This window comes from Salvelinus alpinus, chromosome 2, assembly GCF_045679555.1.
Source record: "Salvelinus alpinus chromosome 2, SLU_Salpinus.1, whole genome shotgun sequence".
Taxonomy (NCBI): domain Eukaryota; kingdom Metazoa; phylum Chordata; class Actinopteri; order Salmoniformes; family Salmonidae; genus Salvelinus; species Salvelinus alpinus.
The window spans coordinates 28881443-28900387 of NC_092087.1; the positions used below are offsets into that span (position 1 = coordinate 28881443).

At 43.0% G+C, this 18945-nt stretch overlaps 1 protein-coding gene across 4 annotated transcripts in view; it reads right to left on the reverse strand.

The window, feature by feature from the left end:
* Positions 1 to 18945, reverse strand: part of LOC139558136 (plexin-A2-like) — a 71857-nt gene that overhangs the window by 21728 nt on the left and 31184 nt on the right. For 3 of the 4 annotated variants that reach the window (XR_011671555.1, XM_071373458.1, XM_071373459.1), the window contains exons 5-8: positions 8417 to 8517; positions 677 to 800; positions 381 to 534; positions 135 to 231 (exon numbers count right to left, since the gene is read on the reverse strand). Coding sequence is in view for 3 of the 4 variants with exons in the window: in XM_071373458.1 (XP_071229559.1) it covers positions 135 to 231; positions 381 to 534; positions 677 to 800; positions 8417 to 8517 (476 nt within the window). In the remaining variant the exon portion in view is untranslated. The other variant, XM_071373461.1, reaches the window with a different exon arrangement.

Below are 18945 nucleotides of genomic sequence, written 5' to 3' on the forward strand. Positions count from 1 at the left end.
TGGGTCATTTGAACTTAGGGGTTACCTATCTGCCTGATCTTAAGTGGGGTTGTCCCCATCAATGTCCTAATGAGGTTGTGCCCTACTATCTTTTGAATGCATCAGATAACGTGTGGGCCAGGAGATTAACTTACGTTTGATGCACGCTGCAGTTATAGAACTTGACCTCTGTACTGCCCAGCATTTGACCTGTCTCCTTAGAGTTCAGACGCAGCGCAACACCCAACCAGTCTGATGGAGAAAAACAAAGGGGAGGGAGGAGATTGGTAGTATAGTAGTTGGCTTTATTCAGACTGCTGGTCCTCTGTAAAAGAGTCACATATGTATCACTGATGATCACAGAGCAATACGTCCTATGTTGGAGCTATATATTTTGTCACCTTGTCCTTCAGGTATGTGTGGGACCTCTTTGCCAGATGGGGACAGGCACATGACTCTGTTGCCATTGACATGGCCCTCCACCTCGGTCTGCTTTCCAAATAAACAGGTGATCCCAGTTGAGAGGTCAGGTACATTGCTCACCTCCAGTAGGAGCTATAGGAGAGGAGCAGAGAGAGATAGCTGGGTTGGAACAGTCTGGTCTATCATGAAACACTGAAGACTTCTTCCCACCATCAAGACTCAGAACACGTCAGAATCAGTTTGATCAGAAGTAAATAATTATCTGTTGACTTACAGGCACACTGTGTGCTGACACGGCAATGCTGTCTGGGTGAGCGATAACTTTCACACAACGTTCGATATCAGTGGCGAACCGGAAGGGCTCCTCTGCTCTCTGGCATTGGTCTCTTCTGGCACACCTGTAGATGGGAACCATTATACCATTATCCATTATTCACACCTGTAGATGGGAACCATTATACCATTATCCATTATTCACACCTGTAGATGGGAACCATTATTCATTCTTACTGGTTACTGTACATGTGAGATAAACATTTTCCTTTAAGGAACATCTAAACAACATCAATGCAAAACGCATCATACTGTGACACTTTCTGTATTTTGAAAGTTCCATACGTTGAAAACTGGACTAATGAAACAAATACCAAGATAGTTTTGGCGTGGTATTTTCCTTTAAGGAAATTGATCCCCTATCAGTTTGGTTGGATTGCTCTGCCGGAGGAAATCCAGTTGTACGATGGGATAAATGGATTTTAAGCAGTGAGTGTTTTGTGTAAGGGTTATTTAACATTTTACATTGACATTTTAGTCATTTAGCGGACTCTCTTATCCAGAGCGACTTACAACTAGTGCATTCATCTAATTGGCTAGGTGAGACAACCACATATCACAGCTGCAGTAAGTACATTTTCCCTCAATGAAGTACAGATAACTGCCTAAATAATGGAAACACTAAATCAAGGAGTAAATCAAGGATACAAAGTATGTTGAAAGCAGGTGCTTCCACACACATGAGTTAATTAAGCAATTAACATTCCATCATGCTTCGGGTCATGCATAAAAATGCTGACGACAATGTCCCCATCCACAGGGCACGAGTGGTCACTGAATGTTTGATGTGCATGAAAACGATGTAAACCATATGCCATGGCCGTCTCAGTCACCAGATCTCAACCCAAATGAACACTTGCTGGAGCAGCGCCTGAGACAGCACCACCATCAACAAAACGCATCGCTCCAATAGAGTTCCAGACACTTATAGAATCTATGCCAAGATGCATTGAAGCTGTTCTGGCTCGTGGTGGCACAACGCCCTATTAAGACACTTTTTGTTGGTGTTTCCTTTATTTTGACAGTTACCTGTAGTTATCAGCAAATCAGTACTAGTATAAAATACACATGATTTTGAATTGAAGTGCCAGGAGAGAGAGAGCTTTGACTGAACTGACCCCCGGTAGGGGTGGGAGGGCCAAGAGACCAGAGGTGGCAGAACGGAGTGCTCAGGATGGAGTGTAAGGTTTGAGCATAGCCTGAAGGTAGAGTCCTGCATCGCGTCAGATACTCATGGTTCGCCGCAGTTGGCCCGCAAAAAAATCAGATGGCTGGTGGAATGAAAACATTCTTACAACCCGAGCTTCAGAATAATTATATTGTGTGTAGGAAACGTTTCAAATCAAGATTATATATATTTTTTACAAACCCAGAAGCTTGTTGTGTTGAATTGAATTGTGCTGCTACTTCAATTAAGCTTTGTGAGCGGTGAGACATTTAGGCAATACACAGACCATATAAAGCAGGGAATGGGAATAGCCTAATAGCCTACTACTATGGAAATAAATTGATGTTATTGGCGGGTTACAGATCGGCTCTTGGAACAATTCCATGTGCGTGAGTTTAGTTTATACATTTCCGCATCCTATTCTGTGAGCTTGCAGTGAGTCACTCAGCCTCGAAGCAGGAGGGGAGGGCTGAGCCGGCCGGGAGGAAAGATACAGCGCTAGTCATAGGATGCGGAAATGGAGGTCAGTGGGGTCGAAGAGGCCTAATCAGGACAGTAGTGAGAGGGATTTAGCAGAAGGTAGAGTTGATAGGATAGAGTAGGAGAGAGTAGTGGGAGAGAGAGAGTGAAGATTGATGTACAGGACCATCTGGGTAGGGGCTGAGTGGGTAGGGTTGGAGGAGAGAGGGAGAGAAAAGGAAACCAAGTAGTGATCAGAAATATCAAGGGGGTTGCAGTACGGTTAGTAGGTGAACAGGATTTAGTAAAGATGACGTCAAGCGCATTGCCTGCCTTGAGAGTGGGAGGGGACTGGGAAAGGGTGAGCTCAAAAGAGGAAAGGAGTGGGAGGTTGACGTCGCTCAGTACGATGAGTGGTGAGCCATCATTGTAAAAATTAGCTTATCAAGGTGTCAAGCTCATTGAGGAACTCTCCAATGGCACCTGGTGGGCGATATATGACAACAATGTTAAGCTTTAGTGGACAAGTGACAGCGACAACATGGAATTAAAATGAAGAGAGAGATGGGGAAAATAGAATATTTTCACTTTGGAGAAATGAGTAGCCCTGTGCCACCACTATGAAGACCTATCTCTTCAAATGAGAAATTGTGCTAACTTGGGACGTGCAGATTTACATTCAAAATGCACACAAACACACATAAACATTGCACTTAAAGGTCCAATGCAACCATTTTTATCTCAATATAAAATCATTTAGGAGTAACAATTAAGTACCTTACCGTGATTGTGTTAAATTAAAATAGTCTAAAAGAAACAAAATTAGCTTCTTAGCAAAGAAAAAAGCTTCTTAGCAAAAGTCTGGGAGTGGTCTGAGTGGGGAGGGGAATCTGAAAACGACCTCTCATTTGCAGAGAGGTTTGAAACTCCCTTTCTTATTGGTATATTTACTAATTTACATGTTATGCCAAAACTCCATCCCACTAAAACAGGCTGAAAGTTCACACGGTCCTTTTAAACAGCTCTAACACTAAAATAAAATTATAATCATTTTCACAATATTATTCTAATCTCATAGTGTGGAAATATACACGGAGTATACAAAACAATAAGAAAACCTGCTCTTTCCATGACTGATCAGGTGAATCCAGGTGTGATCAGGTGAATCCAAGCTATGATCCCTTATTGATGTCAGTTGTTAAATCCACTTTAATCAGTGTAGATGAAGGGGAGGAGACAAGGTAAAGAAGGATTTTTAAGTCTTGAGACAATTGAGACATGTATTGTGTATGTGTGCCATTCAGAAGGTGAATGGGAAAGACAAAATAGTTAAGCGCCTTTAAACAGGGTATGGTAGTAGGTGCCAGCGCACCGGTTTGTGTCAAGAACTGCAACGCTGTTGGGTTTTTCACGCTCAACTGTTTCCTGTGTGTATCAAGAATGGTCCACCGCCTAAAGGACACCCAGCCAATTTCACACAACTGTGGGAAGCATTGGAATCAATATGGGCCAGCATCCCTGTGGAACATTTTCGACACATTGTAGAGTCCATGCCCTGACAAATTGAGGCTGTTCTGGGGGCAAAAGGGGGTGCAGCTCAATATTAGTAAGGTGTTCCTAATGTTTGGTATACTCAGTGTATATAAAACACAGATAAATCACGTTTTTGAATGCACTGGGCCTTTAAAAGAATTAGAGGTTCTCTAGGTTGCATCTCTCAGCGATCACACGTCCTTTTGAAGGGGATCTAACAATAGAGCGTGTCTCTCTTTTACATGTGTAATGTCCACTGTGGGATGAGACAGTGCTTAATGGACTCTCAGATGTGGTCGAGGGTGACATCTCATGGGAGCCTTCAAAGCGCACAGAGACCTCAACAGTAATTACAAGACAATGAAGGCAGAATGGAAACCCAATGATGGTTGTTGTTCCTGCTGGCTCCTTGATACAGCCGGTATCCATAGGGAGAATAGATACTAACCTCTTAGCTTCTTATCAATTGAAGTGCCCCTGGATACCCATTTCATCTCAGGCGCCCTTTCATTCCCTTTTATTTCATCTCCCCCTCCATGTTAGGCCTGATAGTGCTGTTTGTTCTCCTGTCCTAGACTTTTAGACATTAACACACCACATATATAGTTGAAGTCGGAAGTTTACATAGACTTAGGTTTTTCAACCACCCCACAAATTTCTTGTTAACAAACTATTTTTTATTTTATTTTTTCATCTTTATTTAACCAGGTAGGCTAGTTGAGAACAAGTTCTCATTTACAATTGCGACCTGGCCAAGATAAAGCATAGCAGTGTGAACAGACAACAATACAGAGTTACACATGGAGTAAACAATAAACAAGTCAATAACACAGTAGGGGGAAAAAAGAGTCTATATACATTGTGTGCAAAATGCATGAGGAGGTAGGCAATAAATAGGCCATAGGAGCGAATAATTACAATTTAGCAGATTAACACTGGAGAGATAAATCATCAGATGATCATGTGCAAGTAGAGATACTGGTGTGCAAAGAGCAGAAAAGTAAATAAATAAAAACAGTATGGGGATGAGGTAGGTAAATTGGGTGGGCTATTTACAGATGGACTATGTACAGCTGCAGCGATCGGTTAGCTGCTCAGATAGCAGATGTTTAAAGTTGGGAAATAAAAGTCTCCAACTTCAGCGATTTTTGCAATTCGTTCCAGTCACAGGCAGCAGAGAACTGGAAGGAAAGGCGGCCAAATTAGGTGTTGGCTTTGGGGATGATCAGTGAGATATACCTGCTGGAGCGCGTGCTATGGGTGGGTGTTGTTATCGTGACCAGTGAACTGAGATAAGGCGGAGCTTTACCTAGCATGGACCTATAGATGACCTGGAGCCAGTGGGTCTGGTGACGAATATGTAGCGAGGGCCAGCCGACTAGAGCATACAGGTCGCAGTGGTGGGTGGTATAAGGTGTTTTAGTAACAAAACGGATGGCACTATGATAAACTGCATCTAGTTTGCTGAGTAGAGTGTTGGAAGCTATTTTGTAGATGACATCGCCGAAGTCGAGGATCGGTAGGATAGTCAGTTTTACTAGGTTAAGTTTGGCGGTGTGAGTGAAGGAGGCTTTGTTGCGAAATAGAAAGCCGATTCTAGATTTGATTTTGGATTGGAGGTGTTTAATATGAGTCTGGAAGGAGAGTTTAGAGTCTAGCCAGACACCTAGGTATTTATAGATGTCCACATATTCTAGGTCGGAACCGTCCAGGGTGGTGATGCTAGTCGGGCGGGCGGGTGCAGGCAGCGAACTGTAGTTTTGGCAAGTCGGTTAGGACATCTACTTTGTGCATGACACAAGTAATTTTTCCAACAATTGTTTACAGACAGATTATTTCACAATGTCACGACTCCTACTGAAGGTGGCTCCCCTTCCTGTTCGGGTGGTGCTCGGCGGTCGTCGTCACCGGCCTACTAGCTGCCACCGATCCCTTTTTCCCTTTTCTGTTGGTTTGGTCTGATTTGTTTCACCTGTTTCTTGTTTAGACTTTTAGTTTGGCTATTTAAGTCAGTAGGCCTGCCTGCTCTTCGTGCGGGCTTGTTTATTTCCACTTTGTATGTGTGGTAGTGCAATCTTGGTTTGGTTCCTGTTTTGGGCATTTGTTTTATGACGCTCAGTTTCGTTGTATATACTATTTTGCCCGGTGCTGATTAAAGCGCTATTCAGAACTTTCTGCCTCCTGCACCTGACTCCGCACCCACTACGCCTAAGATTGTTACACACAAATAATTCACTGTATCACAATTCCAGTAGGTCAACTTATACACGAAGTTGACTGTGCCTTTAAACAGCATGGAAAAATCCAGAAGATGATGTCACGGCTTTCGAAGCTTCTGATAGGCTAATTGAGGTTTTTGAGTCAATTACAGAATTTGAGTCAATTACAGGTGTACCTGTGAATGTATTTCAAGGCCTACCATCAAACTCAGTGCCTCTTTGCTTGACATCATGGGAAAATCAAAAAAAATCTGCCAAAAATTATAGACCTCCACAAGCCTGGTTCATCCTTGGGAGCAATTTCCAAATGCCTGAAGGTACCATATTAGTCTGTACAAACAATAGTACGCAAGTATAAACACCATGGGACCATGTAGCCATCATACCGCTCAGGAAGGAGACGCGTTCTGTCTCCTAGAGATGAACGCACTTTGGTGCGAAAAGAGCAAATCAATCCCAGAACAACAGCAAAGGACCTTGTGAAGATGCTGGAGGAAACAAGTACAAAAGTATCTATATCCACAGTAAAACAAGTCTTATATCGACATAACCTGAAAGGCCGCTCAGCAAGGAAGAAGCCACTGCTCCAACTCGCCATAAAAAAGCCAGACTACGGATTGCAACTGCACATGGGGACAAAGATCGTACTTTTTGGAGAAATGTCCTCTGGTCTGATGAAACAAAAATAGAACTGTTTTGCCATAATGACCTTCGTTATATTTGGAGGAAAAAGGGGGAGGCTTGCAAGCCGAAGAACACCATCCCAACCGTGAAGCACGGGGGTAGCAGCATTATGTTGTGGGGGTGCTTTGCTGCAGGAGGGACTGGTGCACTTCACAAAATAGATGGCATCATGAGGATGGAAAATGATGTGACTATATTTAAGCAACATCTCTAGACATCAGTCAGGAAGTTAAAGCTTGGTCACATATGGGTCTTCCAAATGGACAATGACCCCAAGCATACTTCCAAAGTTGTGGCAAAATGGCTTAAGGACAACAAAGTCAAGGTTTTGGAGTGGCCATCACAAAGCCCTGACCTCAATCCTATAGAAAATTTGTGGGCAGAACTGAAAAAGTGTGTGCGAGCAAGGAGGCCTACACACCTGACTCAGTTACACCAACACTCCTCTGTTGGGAGGAATGGGCCAAAATTCACCCAACTTATTGTGGGAAGTTTGTGGAAGGCTACCCGAAACATTTGACCCAAGTTAAACAATTTAAAGGCAATGCTACCAAATACTAATTGAGTGTACGTCAACTTCTGACCCACTGGGAATGTGATGAAAGAAATAAAAGCAGAAATAAATCATTCGCTCTACTATTATTCTGACATTTCACATTCTTAAAATAAAGTGGTGATCCTAACTGACCTAAGACAGGGAATTTTTACTTGGATTAAATGTCAGGAATTGTGAAAAACTGAGTTTAAATGTATTTGGCTAAGGTGTATGTAAACTTCCAACTTCAACTGTACATACACACACACCTCTATATGGCACGTGGTGCTTTACCTCAACCTGCTTTGGGTGGGCATATACAGTGACTGTATGTCACATTTTCTAACGGTTTTACTGTAGAGAGACAAGGTGAGTATTACACTTAGGAAACCATTCAGTGAACAGTAGCTAGACAGTGAATAGTAGCTAGACAGTCAATAGTAACTCATGGAAGTGGCATACATACAAGTATAATCGTGGGAATTGGAGCAGAAAATGCACTTATGAAAATAGATGAGGAATAAAGTAATTAGGATAAATATGTTCTGTGTTTTGCTAGTCAAGTGGGGTGATAACATAGAGAGGGCTCTCCAAGAGCTGCAATTTAGATAATGATGATCGTAGAGATTGCTGAAATGCAAATGCCATATTATAATGCATTAATCCTTTCTAAGGTCTGTTTCAGTGTATTTTCAGAAACACTGCCTGGGTTTTAATCTTCTGAATCTCATCTGCTCTGTCCTGTTCTATTACGTAAGCTAACCTGGCGGTCAGATAATTAAGATGTCGAAGATAAGCCTCTTTCACAGTCCTAAATGTTCTAGAGACTGCAGCAGTCCATTTGGTTACCCTCTGCACTACTCTCTGTCTGTAATCCCTCTGTGCTCTGTCCCCATTATCTCAGTCATTCTGCCCCTCCATACCAGCAGTGACAGACAGGCTGTTATCTGTGTGCTCAGTAGCATCATTTTGTATTTGAGGGCTTGTATGACCTCTTAATCCTTTTTTCTTGGACAATTATGTGATTTTTGTTTTAAAACATGGTCATTGTGCCTTCTGAGAATAGTGTAGTAGTGGACTTACATGTTGAGCAGGACACACCAGCCGCAGTGAGGATCCTCAGAGCTCAGACACTCTCCGCAGGTTCCATACTGCTCACAGGCCTCCACTGGGACCTGGGTCACCTACAACACAAAAGAGGAAGGCTTAGACGCTTAACATAGACCATGGAGCCTACAACATTCACATGAACAGCACATAATTTACAATTAGTGTAAAACATATTGCTCTATATAACTGCTTCATAATTTGTTTAGCTGGTTAATTGTGTGTGATACATTATGTAGTACAGTATGTAATGTATCCATTGAAATAGTGTCCCTGTTGACTTAGTAAACATGATCTAAAGAAATGGGGAAAAGCCTGGTAGTATGTGAAATCAGACTTTTTTCCGTTAATTGATTGTGGGGGATTCAGCACTAGGTTGAAGATGACAAAATTAAGACAATATAATAATTCCACACGGCAGCTTTCAGAAATAAACAAATTAATTGGACCAGAATCGTTGATAACTATTAGCATCGTTGCTAACTAGCAACACTGGTCTCAATTTTGCAAAGAGTTATTGGATATTAGAATCCTGTTGTCTTAACCTTTGTCATCTTCAACCTAGGTTCAACAGAGGAAGTAGCTCTGGCAAACAGGCTGAGAAAATAGTTAAGCCACAGCAAAGATAAGCCTGATATCCATGAGTGTGCTCACAGCTTGGATCAGCCTACACACACAGATACACACACACACATATACACACACCGCCACCTCTCTGTGTGGACGCCTGGCAAAGCATACGCTCCCATTAGTCGCTGTGACAGACGCTGCTGTTGAGTGGGCAGTGCCAGCCCATGCATACACAAACAGGTTGAAGCTTTGCTATTTTATACTTTGTTATTATTCTCCCCCTTGACGGACCATGCACGTCATTTCCTGATGTAAGCAATCACAAATGAAGAGTGGATTATGGATTAGAGCGTCTCCGCTTCTCTTGATAGCATAAATGGGTTCTCTCTCAGTTATGTTGGCAAAACAGATTATCTGCCGCTCTCCGCAAAATCACTTTTTCTTTTTTTAAGAAAAAGCTAAATTATTTTAGAAGGGATGGGGGGACAGGCTCTACGTCCAAATCTGACACAGAAAGACTAATCCTCCCAACCAGCCCAACTCAGATTAGCCTCTCCAAAACTAGCTAAGGAGGGGAATGAGCAGACAGACAGATGGGTCTTGCTGTTACCGTGCCAACAGTGTGCCTCTGGTGCTGCTCAGATTTAATGTTCAACTCACATGATGAGTTTATTTGTCCATCGAATTTTACCTGAGAATGCAGGCAAAGCTATGAATCACAATGAGATGACATTTGTCGGCAGACAACATTTTGTTTGAGGATCACAATTTCCCACACATTTACAGCCTTAGAAATCCCTTGAAATGTAACTACAATTAATTACCACACTAAAATGTGTCAGTCATTTGATGAAAGCTTCAGATTTTTCTCTTTATTAATTTATTTTATTGATAGGACAGCACAAACCTACAGTACACGCTACATAGAGACGCAAGCAAGAGAAATTGAGAGGAACAGAATTCTACCATAGATGGTTATAATTATGGTGTGATATGTTATTTTCAACAGTCAAATACTCTAATCCACTCTGCAACTGTCAACTTTGGCTATTATGCAATCCTCGTCATTTTATATCATGCTTTTGGGGAAGGGGTTTCCAACCTGAGTTAAGTGCGTGTAAATGGAACGTAATTCCCTTTTTATGCACTTTTTTCTCTATGTGTATTCTGACTTTGAACTGGAGCATCAGAACAGATCATGGCAAAAAATGTTTTAGCTCCGTGGTCTTGGAATTATCTCCAGACCAGCTTGAAACTCCAGGATCTTGATTCCTTGGAGGAGTTTAAAAGTTTGGTTGACTCACATTTACATTTGCATTTGACATTTTAGGAATTTAGCAGACACTCTTATCCAAAGGTTAGGAGGTGTTGCGAGGGGTTGTGTGCTGTGGGATTATTTAAGATACTTGTTTCAGATGTTTTTGGAAGATGGACAGGGAGATGCGTGTCGCCACCTGGGTGTCAGAAGAGGGGAAGGAGAAAAGTAGTTTAGTGTCATCCGCATGATAGGCGAAACCATGTGAGGATATGACAGAGCCGCGTGACTTGGTGTGTAGAGAAAAGAGGAGAGGGCCTGGAACTGAGCCCTGGGGGACACCAGTAGTGAGAGTATGTTGTGCAGACACAGATCCTCTCCCCGTCACCTGGTAGGAGAGGCCTGCCAGGTAGAATACAATCCAAGAGTGTACAGGGCCTAAGACACCCAGCCCTGAGAGAGTGGAGGAGGATCTCATGGTTCAAGGTGTCGAAGGCAGCTGATAGATCTAGGAGGATGAGAGCAGAAGAGAGAGAGTCAGCTTTGGCAGTGCGGAGAGCCTCCTTGTCACAGAGAAGAGCAATCTCGGTTGAGTGACACGCCTTGAAACCTGACTGGTTAGGGTCAAGAAGATCGTTCTGAGAGAGATAGCGAGAGAGTTGGTCAGAGACAGCACGCTCAAGTGTTTTGGAAAGAAAAGAAAGAAGGGATACCGACGTTTTTTTATGTCAGAGGAGTATTGGTTTCTTGAAGAGGGGAGCAACTCAGGCCATTTTGAAGTCAGAGGGGACACAGTCAGTGGTCAAGGATGAGTTGAGATGGTCTGGAGAAGGATGAGAAGACGGGGTTGAGCAGGCACGTTGTCGGGAGGCCGGACATCACTAGTCGCAGGATTTCATCTGGAGAGAGGGGAGAGAAAGAGGTCAAGACGTAGGGTAGTCCTCTATAAGTGGGACTAGTGGACTCAAGAGGCTGAGGGAATGAGTGGCAGATGTCATCAACCTTCTTTTCAAAGTGGTTGATGCAGAGAGAGAGGATGGAGGGGGAGGGGTGGAGGATTGAGGAGGGAAGAGAAGGTGGAAAAGAGCTTCCTAGGGTTAGAGGCAGAAGCTTGACATATTGAGTAATAGAAAGTGGCTTAAGCAGTGGAAACAGATAAAGAAAATGTAGAGAGGAGGGAGTGAAAGGATGATAGGTCCTCCGGAAGTTTAGTTTTTCTCAATTTTCACTCAGTTGCCCGCAGCCCTGTTCTGTAAGCTCGCAAAGAGTCCCTCAGCCACGGAGCAGGAGGGGAGGGCCGAGCTGGCCGGGAGGAATGGGGATGGTGCGAGTCATAGGATGCAGAAAGGGAGGAGAGTAGGGTCGAAGAATCAGAATCAGGAGACAGGAGGGAGATGGATTTAGCAGAAATGAGAGATGATAGGATAGAAGAGGAAAGAGTAGTGGGAGATGGAGAGCGAAGATCATGACCATCTTGGTAGGGGCTGAGTGGCTAGGGTTGGAGGAAAGCGACACAGAAAAGGAAACAAAGTAGTGATTAGAGACCTGGAGGGGGGTTGCAGTGAGATTAGCAGGTGAACAGCCTCTAGTAAAGATGAGATCAAGCGTATTACCTGCCTTGTGAGTGGGAGGGGACTGCGAAAGGGTGAGGTCAAAAGAGGCGAGGGGAAAGAGAGAGTTAGAAAGAAATTAATCGAAGGCAGACGTTGGGAGGTGGAAGTTTCCAAGTACAAAGAACAGAGAGCCATCATCAGGAAATTAGCTTATCAAGGTGTCAAGCTCATTGAGGAACTCTCTATGGACACCTGGTGGGCAGTAGATGACAACAATTTTAAACTTGAGTGGCATGGAATTCAAATGAGGAGATGGACAGGTAAGAGAGGGAAAACATTTAAAATCTCTGCTTAGGAGAAATGAGTAGCCCTGTGCCACCACCGCGACGACCAGATGCTCTCGTACTATGAGAGAAAACGTAGTCAGATGAAGAGAGAGTAGCTGGAGTAGCAGTGTTCTCTGGGGTGATCCCTGTCTACGTCAGAGCCAAAAAGTCAAGGGACTGAAGGGCTGCATAGGCTGAGATGAACTCGGCGTTCTTGACCGTTCCAAACGTTGCCAGAGACCAGGAATTCCACATGGGTACACTAAATTAGAAGAGATGCAGCCAAGGGATGGGAAGTGTTTGTAAAGCCTACAGGGAAAGGAGCGAACAGGTATAGAAAACACACACATACTGTAGTTGCCAATGATACAAAAGAGCAAAATGAGATCTGAAAATAACTAGGTAAGATACCAAAGTGAGAGAGTGGTGTGGAGCAGAGTATGTGAGCGGAGTTGGCGGAGTTGAGCAGTCCACGTGTTTCACTTCCTTTCCAATCGCACCCCTAAAAAACACTCCTCTCTCAGAGGGAAAAAACTGCTACATTCCATTCATTAAAATCCCCAATTGAACCAACAACCATCTATTTTTGTTACTACCTGGAACTACCATTTGGTTTTGAAGTATTGGAACCAAACGCACTCCAATAAACAACATGAAAAGGTGACTGTAGGAAGGGTCCATCATTTGTTTTAAATAGGCTACATGTCGTAATAAATAGCATGCAAACACTGAAAAAGACAGGCAGCGTAAGAAGGAACGAAAATGCATTATTTAGGCTATATTATTAATATATTATTTCAATTATTAAAAAATTATAGACTACAAAGAAATAAATTGTGAAGCATTTGCGAGTGCGCCACACTAGGCTGGCAGGAACATTAAGCACTCAGCATTTAAACAACATTTTGTTGTATTAAACAGTTATAGTCAATAAATTGTGCATATAGTCTGTGACTTAATTAGAATGAAATACACATTTTACGAAAAATACCTTATTAGGCTCAGTCTACAGTGCCTTTGAATTCACTTTTAGAAACACGAGTTTGGCCAGAGGCTGTGGCTTCAGGCTCGTGCCCGGAGAGCAGGCCAGCAGCAGAGAATACCCTCTCCGCGCTTGCATAGACACTGTGGATACTAAACACCCTTCAGGCCACTCTTGCCAGGCTGGGCAGGAATGCAGAGTTGTTTTTTAAATTTTTCTATAGGTAAGCCTAAATGTTTTTGGGAAAATAACCCTATCAAAACGGAAAGCTCCTTGAAAGAGGTAATATGTCTGGCCTATTGGGCCAAAATCTATGATAGCCTATTGTATAGATAACAGAACAAACATTAACAAAACTTTTAAGAGATCAGATTTTTTGTTTATGAATGCTTTGCTACAATGACACACTTAGCTAGCTACCCACTTAATTTATTTATGTTAGCATGTGCACGTATTACACTTTCATGCTTTTGGGATATGTGTCTTTTCAGATTCCACAATGACATAGTTGTGGACATTACATCACTGCACTCACTCTCTTGCTGTTGGTCCTCATCTTTGTAAGTCACCTTGATTTTGCACCTGTGTGTTTTATCAGTTTCTTTAAACTCCATGACAGTAGCTAAAGCATTGGGCTATAGCAGCACACAAATAGCCTACAATTGCATGCTGGGCCGGGTATGCCCTGAGCTCGTGAAGTGAAGTGATGCCTAGTGGAGCGCTACTGAAGGCAAATTGGAGCAAGCGAGAAGGCCAATGCTCCAGCCTTTTGAAAACTCGATCTGCGCTCCAGTCAAATTGAGCACGCTCCGTTCTGGTGTGAAGCCTTCCTCTCTTTCCTTCCTTGAACACCTTGGCAGGACCGTCTTTGCTTCCGCGACAGTCTTAGTTTTCCGACGAGACCCCCTTACAGCTGCCGCTGAGAAAACAGGGGAGACTGAAGTACATTTATACCAGTGGTGGGAAAGGTACCCAATTGTCATACTTGAGTAAAATTAAAGATACCTTGATAGAAAATAACTCAAGTAAAAGTGAAAGTCACCAGAAAAATACTACTTGAGTAAAAGTCTAAAAGAATTTGGTTTTAAATATACTTAAGTATCAAAAGTAAATGTATTTGCTAAAATATACTTAAGTGTCAAAAGTAAAAGTACAAATATTAATCATTTCAAATTCCTTATATTAAGCAAAGCAGATGGCCACATTTCTTTATTTTGCTATTTACAGATAGCAAGGGACACACCAACACTCAGACATAATATACAAATGTAGCAGGTGATGACCTGGGATGTTCTCTTGATTAGTGTGTGAATTAGACAATTTTCCTGTCCTGTTAATCATTGAAAATGTAAGGAGTACTTTTGGATGTACATCATTTTCTTTAGGAATAAAACTAAAACTAAAAGTTATAAATATAAATAGTAAAGGACAGATACCCTCAAAAACTACTTAAGTAGTATTTTTACTTAAGTACTTTACACCACTGACTAATACTAATAGCTAACTCCCTTGCAAAGGTGAAGAGCACACCTCCCGATACTAATTGCTGATTGCCTAGGAGAGGAGAAACCACTCCCCCTCCAATACAGCCACTGATTACAAAAACAATAGTCACAAATTGCCCTGCCCCTTAATCCTGGGTGATATGTCAACAATCATCTGCTAGTACTAGTTAATAGTTGTCAGCAGTTTACATACCAGGTAGGCTACTGGGAAGACAGGAAGCACTTAAAGTAGTTGGCCCTATCTAGTAAAAAGACAACACTAGACAACAACAGATAAAGAAAAAAATTATACTTATCACTCCTGGAGATATCACGAGTATTGGGATGTGAGGAATGTGATTGTCATTAGGACTTGATGCGGTGGTACATATGACATATTTTGTATGTATCTATCTATGTATCTATGTATCTTGTATGTTTGTAATTGAAATGTATGTGTGTCTACGTCCCACAAATTTTTTGAATGGTGTCTACGTATGTCTGTAAGTTGTTACAGTATGTCTGATATTTGTCTCAAACATTGTTCCCCTCTGCTCCTGTCTTGATTAGACCAAGTGTCTCTTAAATGAGATTAACCTGAATAAATAAAAGTAAAATAAGATAAAATAATTGCGAATAGCATGCTATTCACCCGCTATTCATTTGGGGTGGAGCTCGAATAAATCAAATCAAAGTTTATTTGTCACGTGCGCCAAATACAACAGGTGTAGACCTTAAAGTGAAATGCTTACCTACAGGCTCTAACCAATAGTGCAAAAAAGATATTAGGAGAACAATAGGTAAGTAAAGAAATAAAAACAACAGTAAAAAGACAGTGAAAAAAAGTAGCGAGCCTGTATACAGTAGCGAGGCTATAAAAGTAGCGAGGCTACATACAGACACCGGTTAGTCAGGCTGATTGAGGTAGTATGTACATGTAGATATGGTTAAAGTGACTATGCATATAAGATGGACAGAGAGTAGCAGTAGCGTAAAGAGCGGGTGGTGGGTGGCGGGACACAATGCAGATAGCCCGGTTAGCCAATGTGCGGGAGCACTGGTTGGTCGGGCCAATTGAAGTAATATGTACATATGTACATGAATGTATAGTTAAAGTGACTGTGCATTTATGCTAAACAGATAGTAGCAGCAGCATAAAAGAGGGGTTGGGGGACACACAATGCAAATAGTCCGGGTAGCCATTTGAATACCTGTTCAGGAGTCTTATGGCTTGGGGGTAAAAACTGTTGAGAAGCCTTTTTGTCCTACACTTGGCACTCCGGTACAGTTTGCCATGCGGTAGTAGAGAGAACAGTCTATGACTGGGGTGGCTCAAATCAAATCAAATTGTATTTGTCACATACACATGGGTAGCAGATTTTTATTTTTTTATTTTTTTATTTAACCTTTATTTAACCAGGTAGGCAAATTGAGAACACGTTCTCATTTACAATTGCGACCTGGCCAAGATAAAGCAAAGCAGTTCGACACATACAACAACACATAGTTACACATGGAGTAAAACAAACATATAGTCAATAATACAGTGAAAAAAAATAAGTCTATATACAATGTGAGCAAGTGAGGTGAGATAAGGGAGGTGAAGGCAAACAAATATATGTATAAATAAATAAAAATATAAAAGGCCATGGAGGCGAAGTGAGTACAACACAGCAAGTAAAATAAAAAATAAAAAAACACTGGAATGGTTGGTTTGCAGTGGAAGAAAGTGCAAAGTAGAGACAGAAATAATGGGGTGCAAAGGAGCAAAATAAATTAATAAATAAATACAGTAGGTAAAGAGGTAGTTGTTTGGGCTAAATTGTAGATGGGTTATGTACAGGTGCAGTAATCTATGAGCTGCTCTGACAGCTGGTGCTTAAAGCTAGTGAGGGAGATAGGTGTTTCCAGTTTCAGAGATTTTTGTAGTTCGTTCCAGTCATTGGCAGCAGAGAACTGGAAGGAGAGGCGTCCAAAGGAAGAATTGGTTTTGGGGGTGACTAGAGAGATATACCTGCTGGAGCGCGTGCTACAGGTAGGTGCTGCTATGGTGACCAGCGAGCTGAGATAAGGGGGGACTTTACCTAGCAGGGTCTTGTAGATGACCTGGAACCAGTGGGTTTGGCGACGAGTATGAAGCGAGGGCCAGCCAACGAGAGTGTACAGGTCGCAGTGGTGGGTAGTATATGGGGCTTTGGTGACAAAACGGATGGCACTGTGATAGACTGCATCCAATTTATTGAGTAGGGTTTTGGAGGCTATTTTGTAAATGACATCACCGAAGTCGAGGATTGGTAGGATGGTCAGTTTTACAAGGGTATGTTTGGCAGCATGAGTAAAGGATGCTTTGTTGCGGAATAGGAAGCCAATTCTAGATTTGACTTTGGATTGGAGATGTTTGATGTGAGTCTGGAAGGAGAGTTTACAGTCTAACCAGACACCTAGGTATTTGTAGTTGTCCACATATTCTAAGTCAGAGCCGTCCAAAGTAGTGATGTTGGACAGGCGGGCAGGAGCAGGCAGCGATCGGTTGAAGAGCATGCATTTGGTTTTACTTGTATTTAAGAGCAGTTGGAGGCCACGGAAGGAGAGTTGTATGGCATTGAAGCTCGCCTGGAGGGTTGTTAACACAGTGTCAAAAGAAGGGCCAGAAGTATACAGATGTTAATGCGAGTGTAGCGAAATGCTTGTGCTTCTAGTTCCGACAATGCAGTAATAACCAACGAGTAATCTAACCTAACAATTTCACAACAACTACCTTATACACACAAGTGTAAAGGGATGAAGAATATGTACATACAAATATATGAATGTGTGATGGTACAGAACGGCATAGGCAAGATGCAATAGATGGTATCGAGGACAGTATATACATATGAGATGAGTAATGTAGGGTATGTAAACATTATATTAAGTGGCATTGTTTAAAGTGGCCAGTGATACATTTTTTACATACATTTTTCCATTATTAAAGTGGCTGGAGTTGAGCCACTCAATGTTAGTAGTGGCTGTTGAACAGTCTGATGGCCTTGAGAGTCGTGGGTGAACAGGGAGTACAGGAGAGGGCTCAGAACGCACCCTTGTGGGGCCCCAGTGTTGAGGATCAGCGGGGTAGAGATGTTGTTACCTACCCTCACCACCTGGGGGCGGCCCGTCAGGAAGTCCAGTACCCAGTTGCACAGGGCGGGGTCGAGACCCAGGGTCTCGAGCTTGATGACGAGTTTGGAGGGTACTATGGTGTTAAATGCTGAGCTGTAGTCGATGAACAGCATTCTCACATAGGTATTCCTCTTGTCCAGATGGGTTAGGGCAGTGTGCAGTGTGGTTGCGATTGCGTCGTCTGTGGACCTATTGGTGCGGTAAGCAAATTGGAGTGGGTCTAGGGTGTCAGGTAGGGTGGAGGTGATATGGTCCTTGACTAGTCTCTCAAAGCACTTCATGATGACGGAAGTGAGTGCTACGGGGCGGTAGTCGTTTAGCTCAGTTACCTTAGCTTTCTTGGGAACAGGAACAATGGTGGCCCTCTTGAAGCATGTGGGAACAGCAGACTGGGATAAGGATTGATTGAATATGTCTGTAAACACACCAGCCAGCTGGTCTGCGCATGCTCTGAGGACGCGGCTGGGGATGCCGTCTGGGCCTGTAGCCTTGCGAGGGTTAACACGTTTAAATGTTTTACTCACATCGGCTGCAGTAAAGAAGAGTCCGCAGGTGAGGACTGCAGATGTGGCCAGGGCAATAAATTCGCAAAGTCCGTACCGGGAGACAGGACGGACAGCTGATCGTCCTAGCAGTGGCAGACCACGTGTAACAACACCTGCATAGGATCGGTACATCTGAACATCACACTTGCGGGACAGGTACAGGATGGTAACAACATCTGCCCGAGTTACACTAGGAACGCACAATCCCTCCATCAGTGCTCAGACTGTCCGCAATAGGCTGAGTGAGGCTGGACTGAGGACTTGTAGGCCTGTTGTAAGGCAGGTCCTCACCAGACATCACCGGCAACAACGTCACCTATGGGCACAAACCCACCGTCGATGGACCAGACAGGACTGGCAAAAAGTGCGCTTCACTGACGAGTCGCGGTTTTGTCTCACCAGGGGTGATGGTCGGATTTGCGTTTATCGTCGAAGGAATGAGCATTACACCGAGGCCTGTACTCTGGAGCGGGATCGATTTGGAGGTGGAGGGTCCGTCATGGTCTGGGGCGTTGTGTCACAGCATCATCGGACTGAGCTTGTTGTCATTGCAGGCAATCTCCACGCTGTTCGTTACAGGGAAGACACCCTCCGCCCTCATGTGTTACCCTTCCTGCAGGCTCATCCTGAC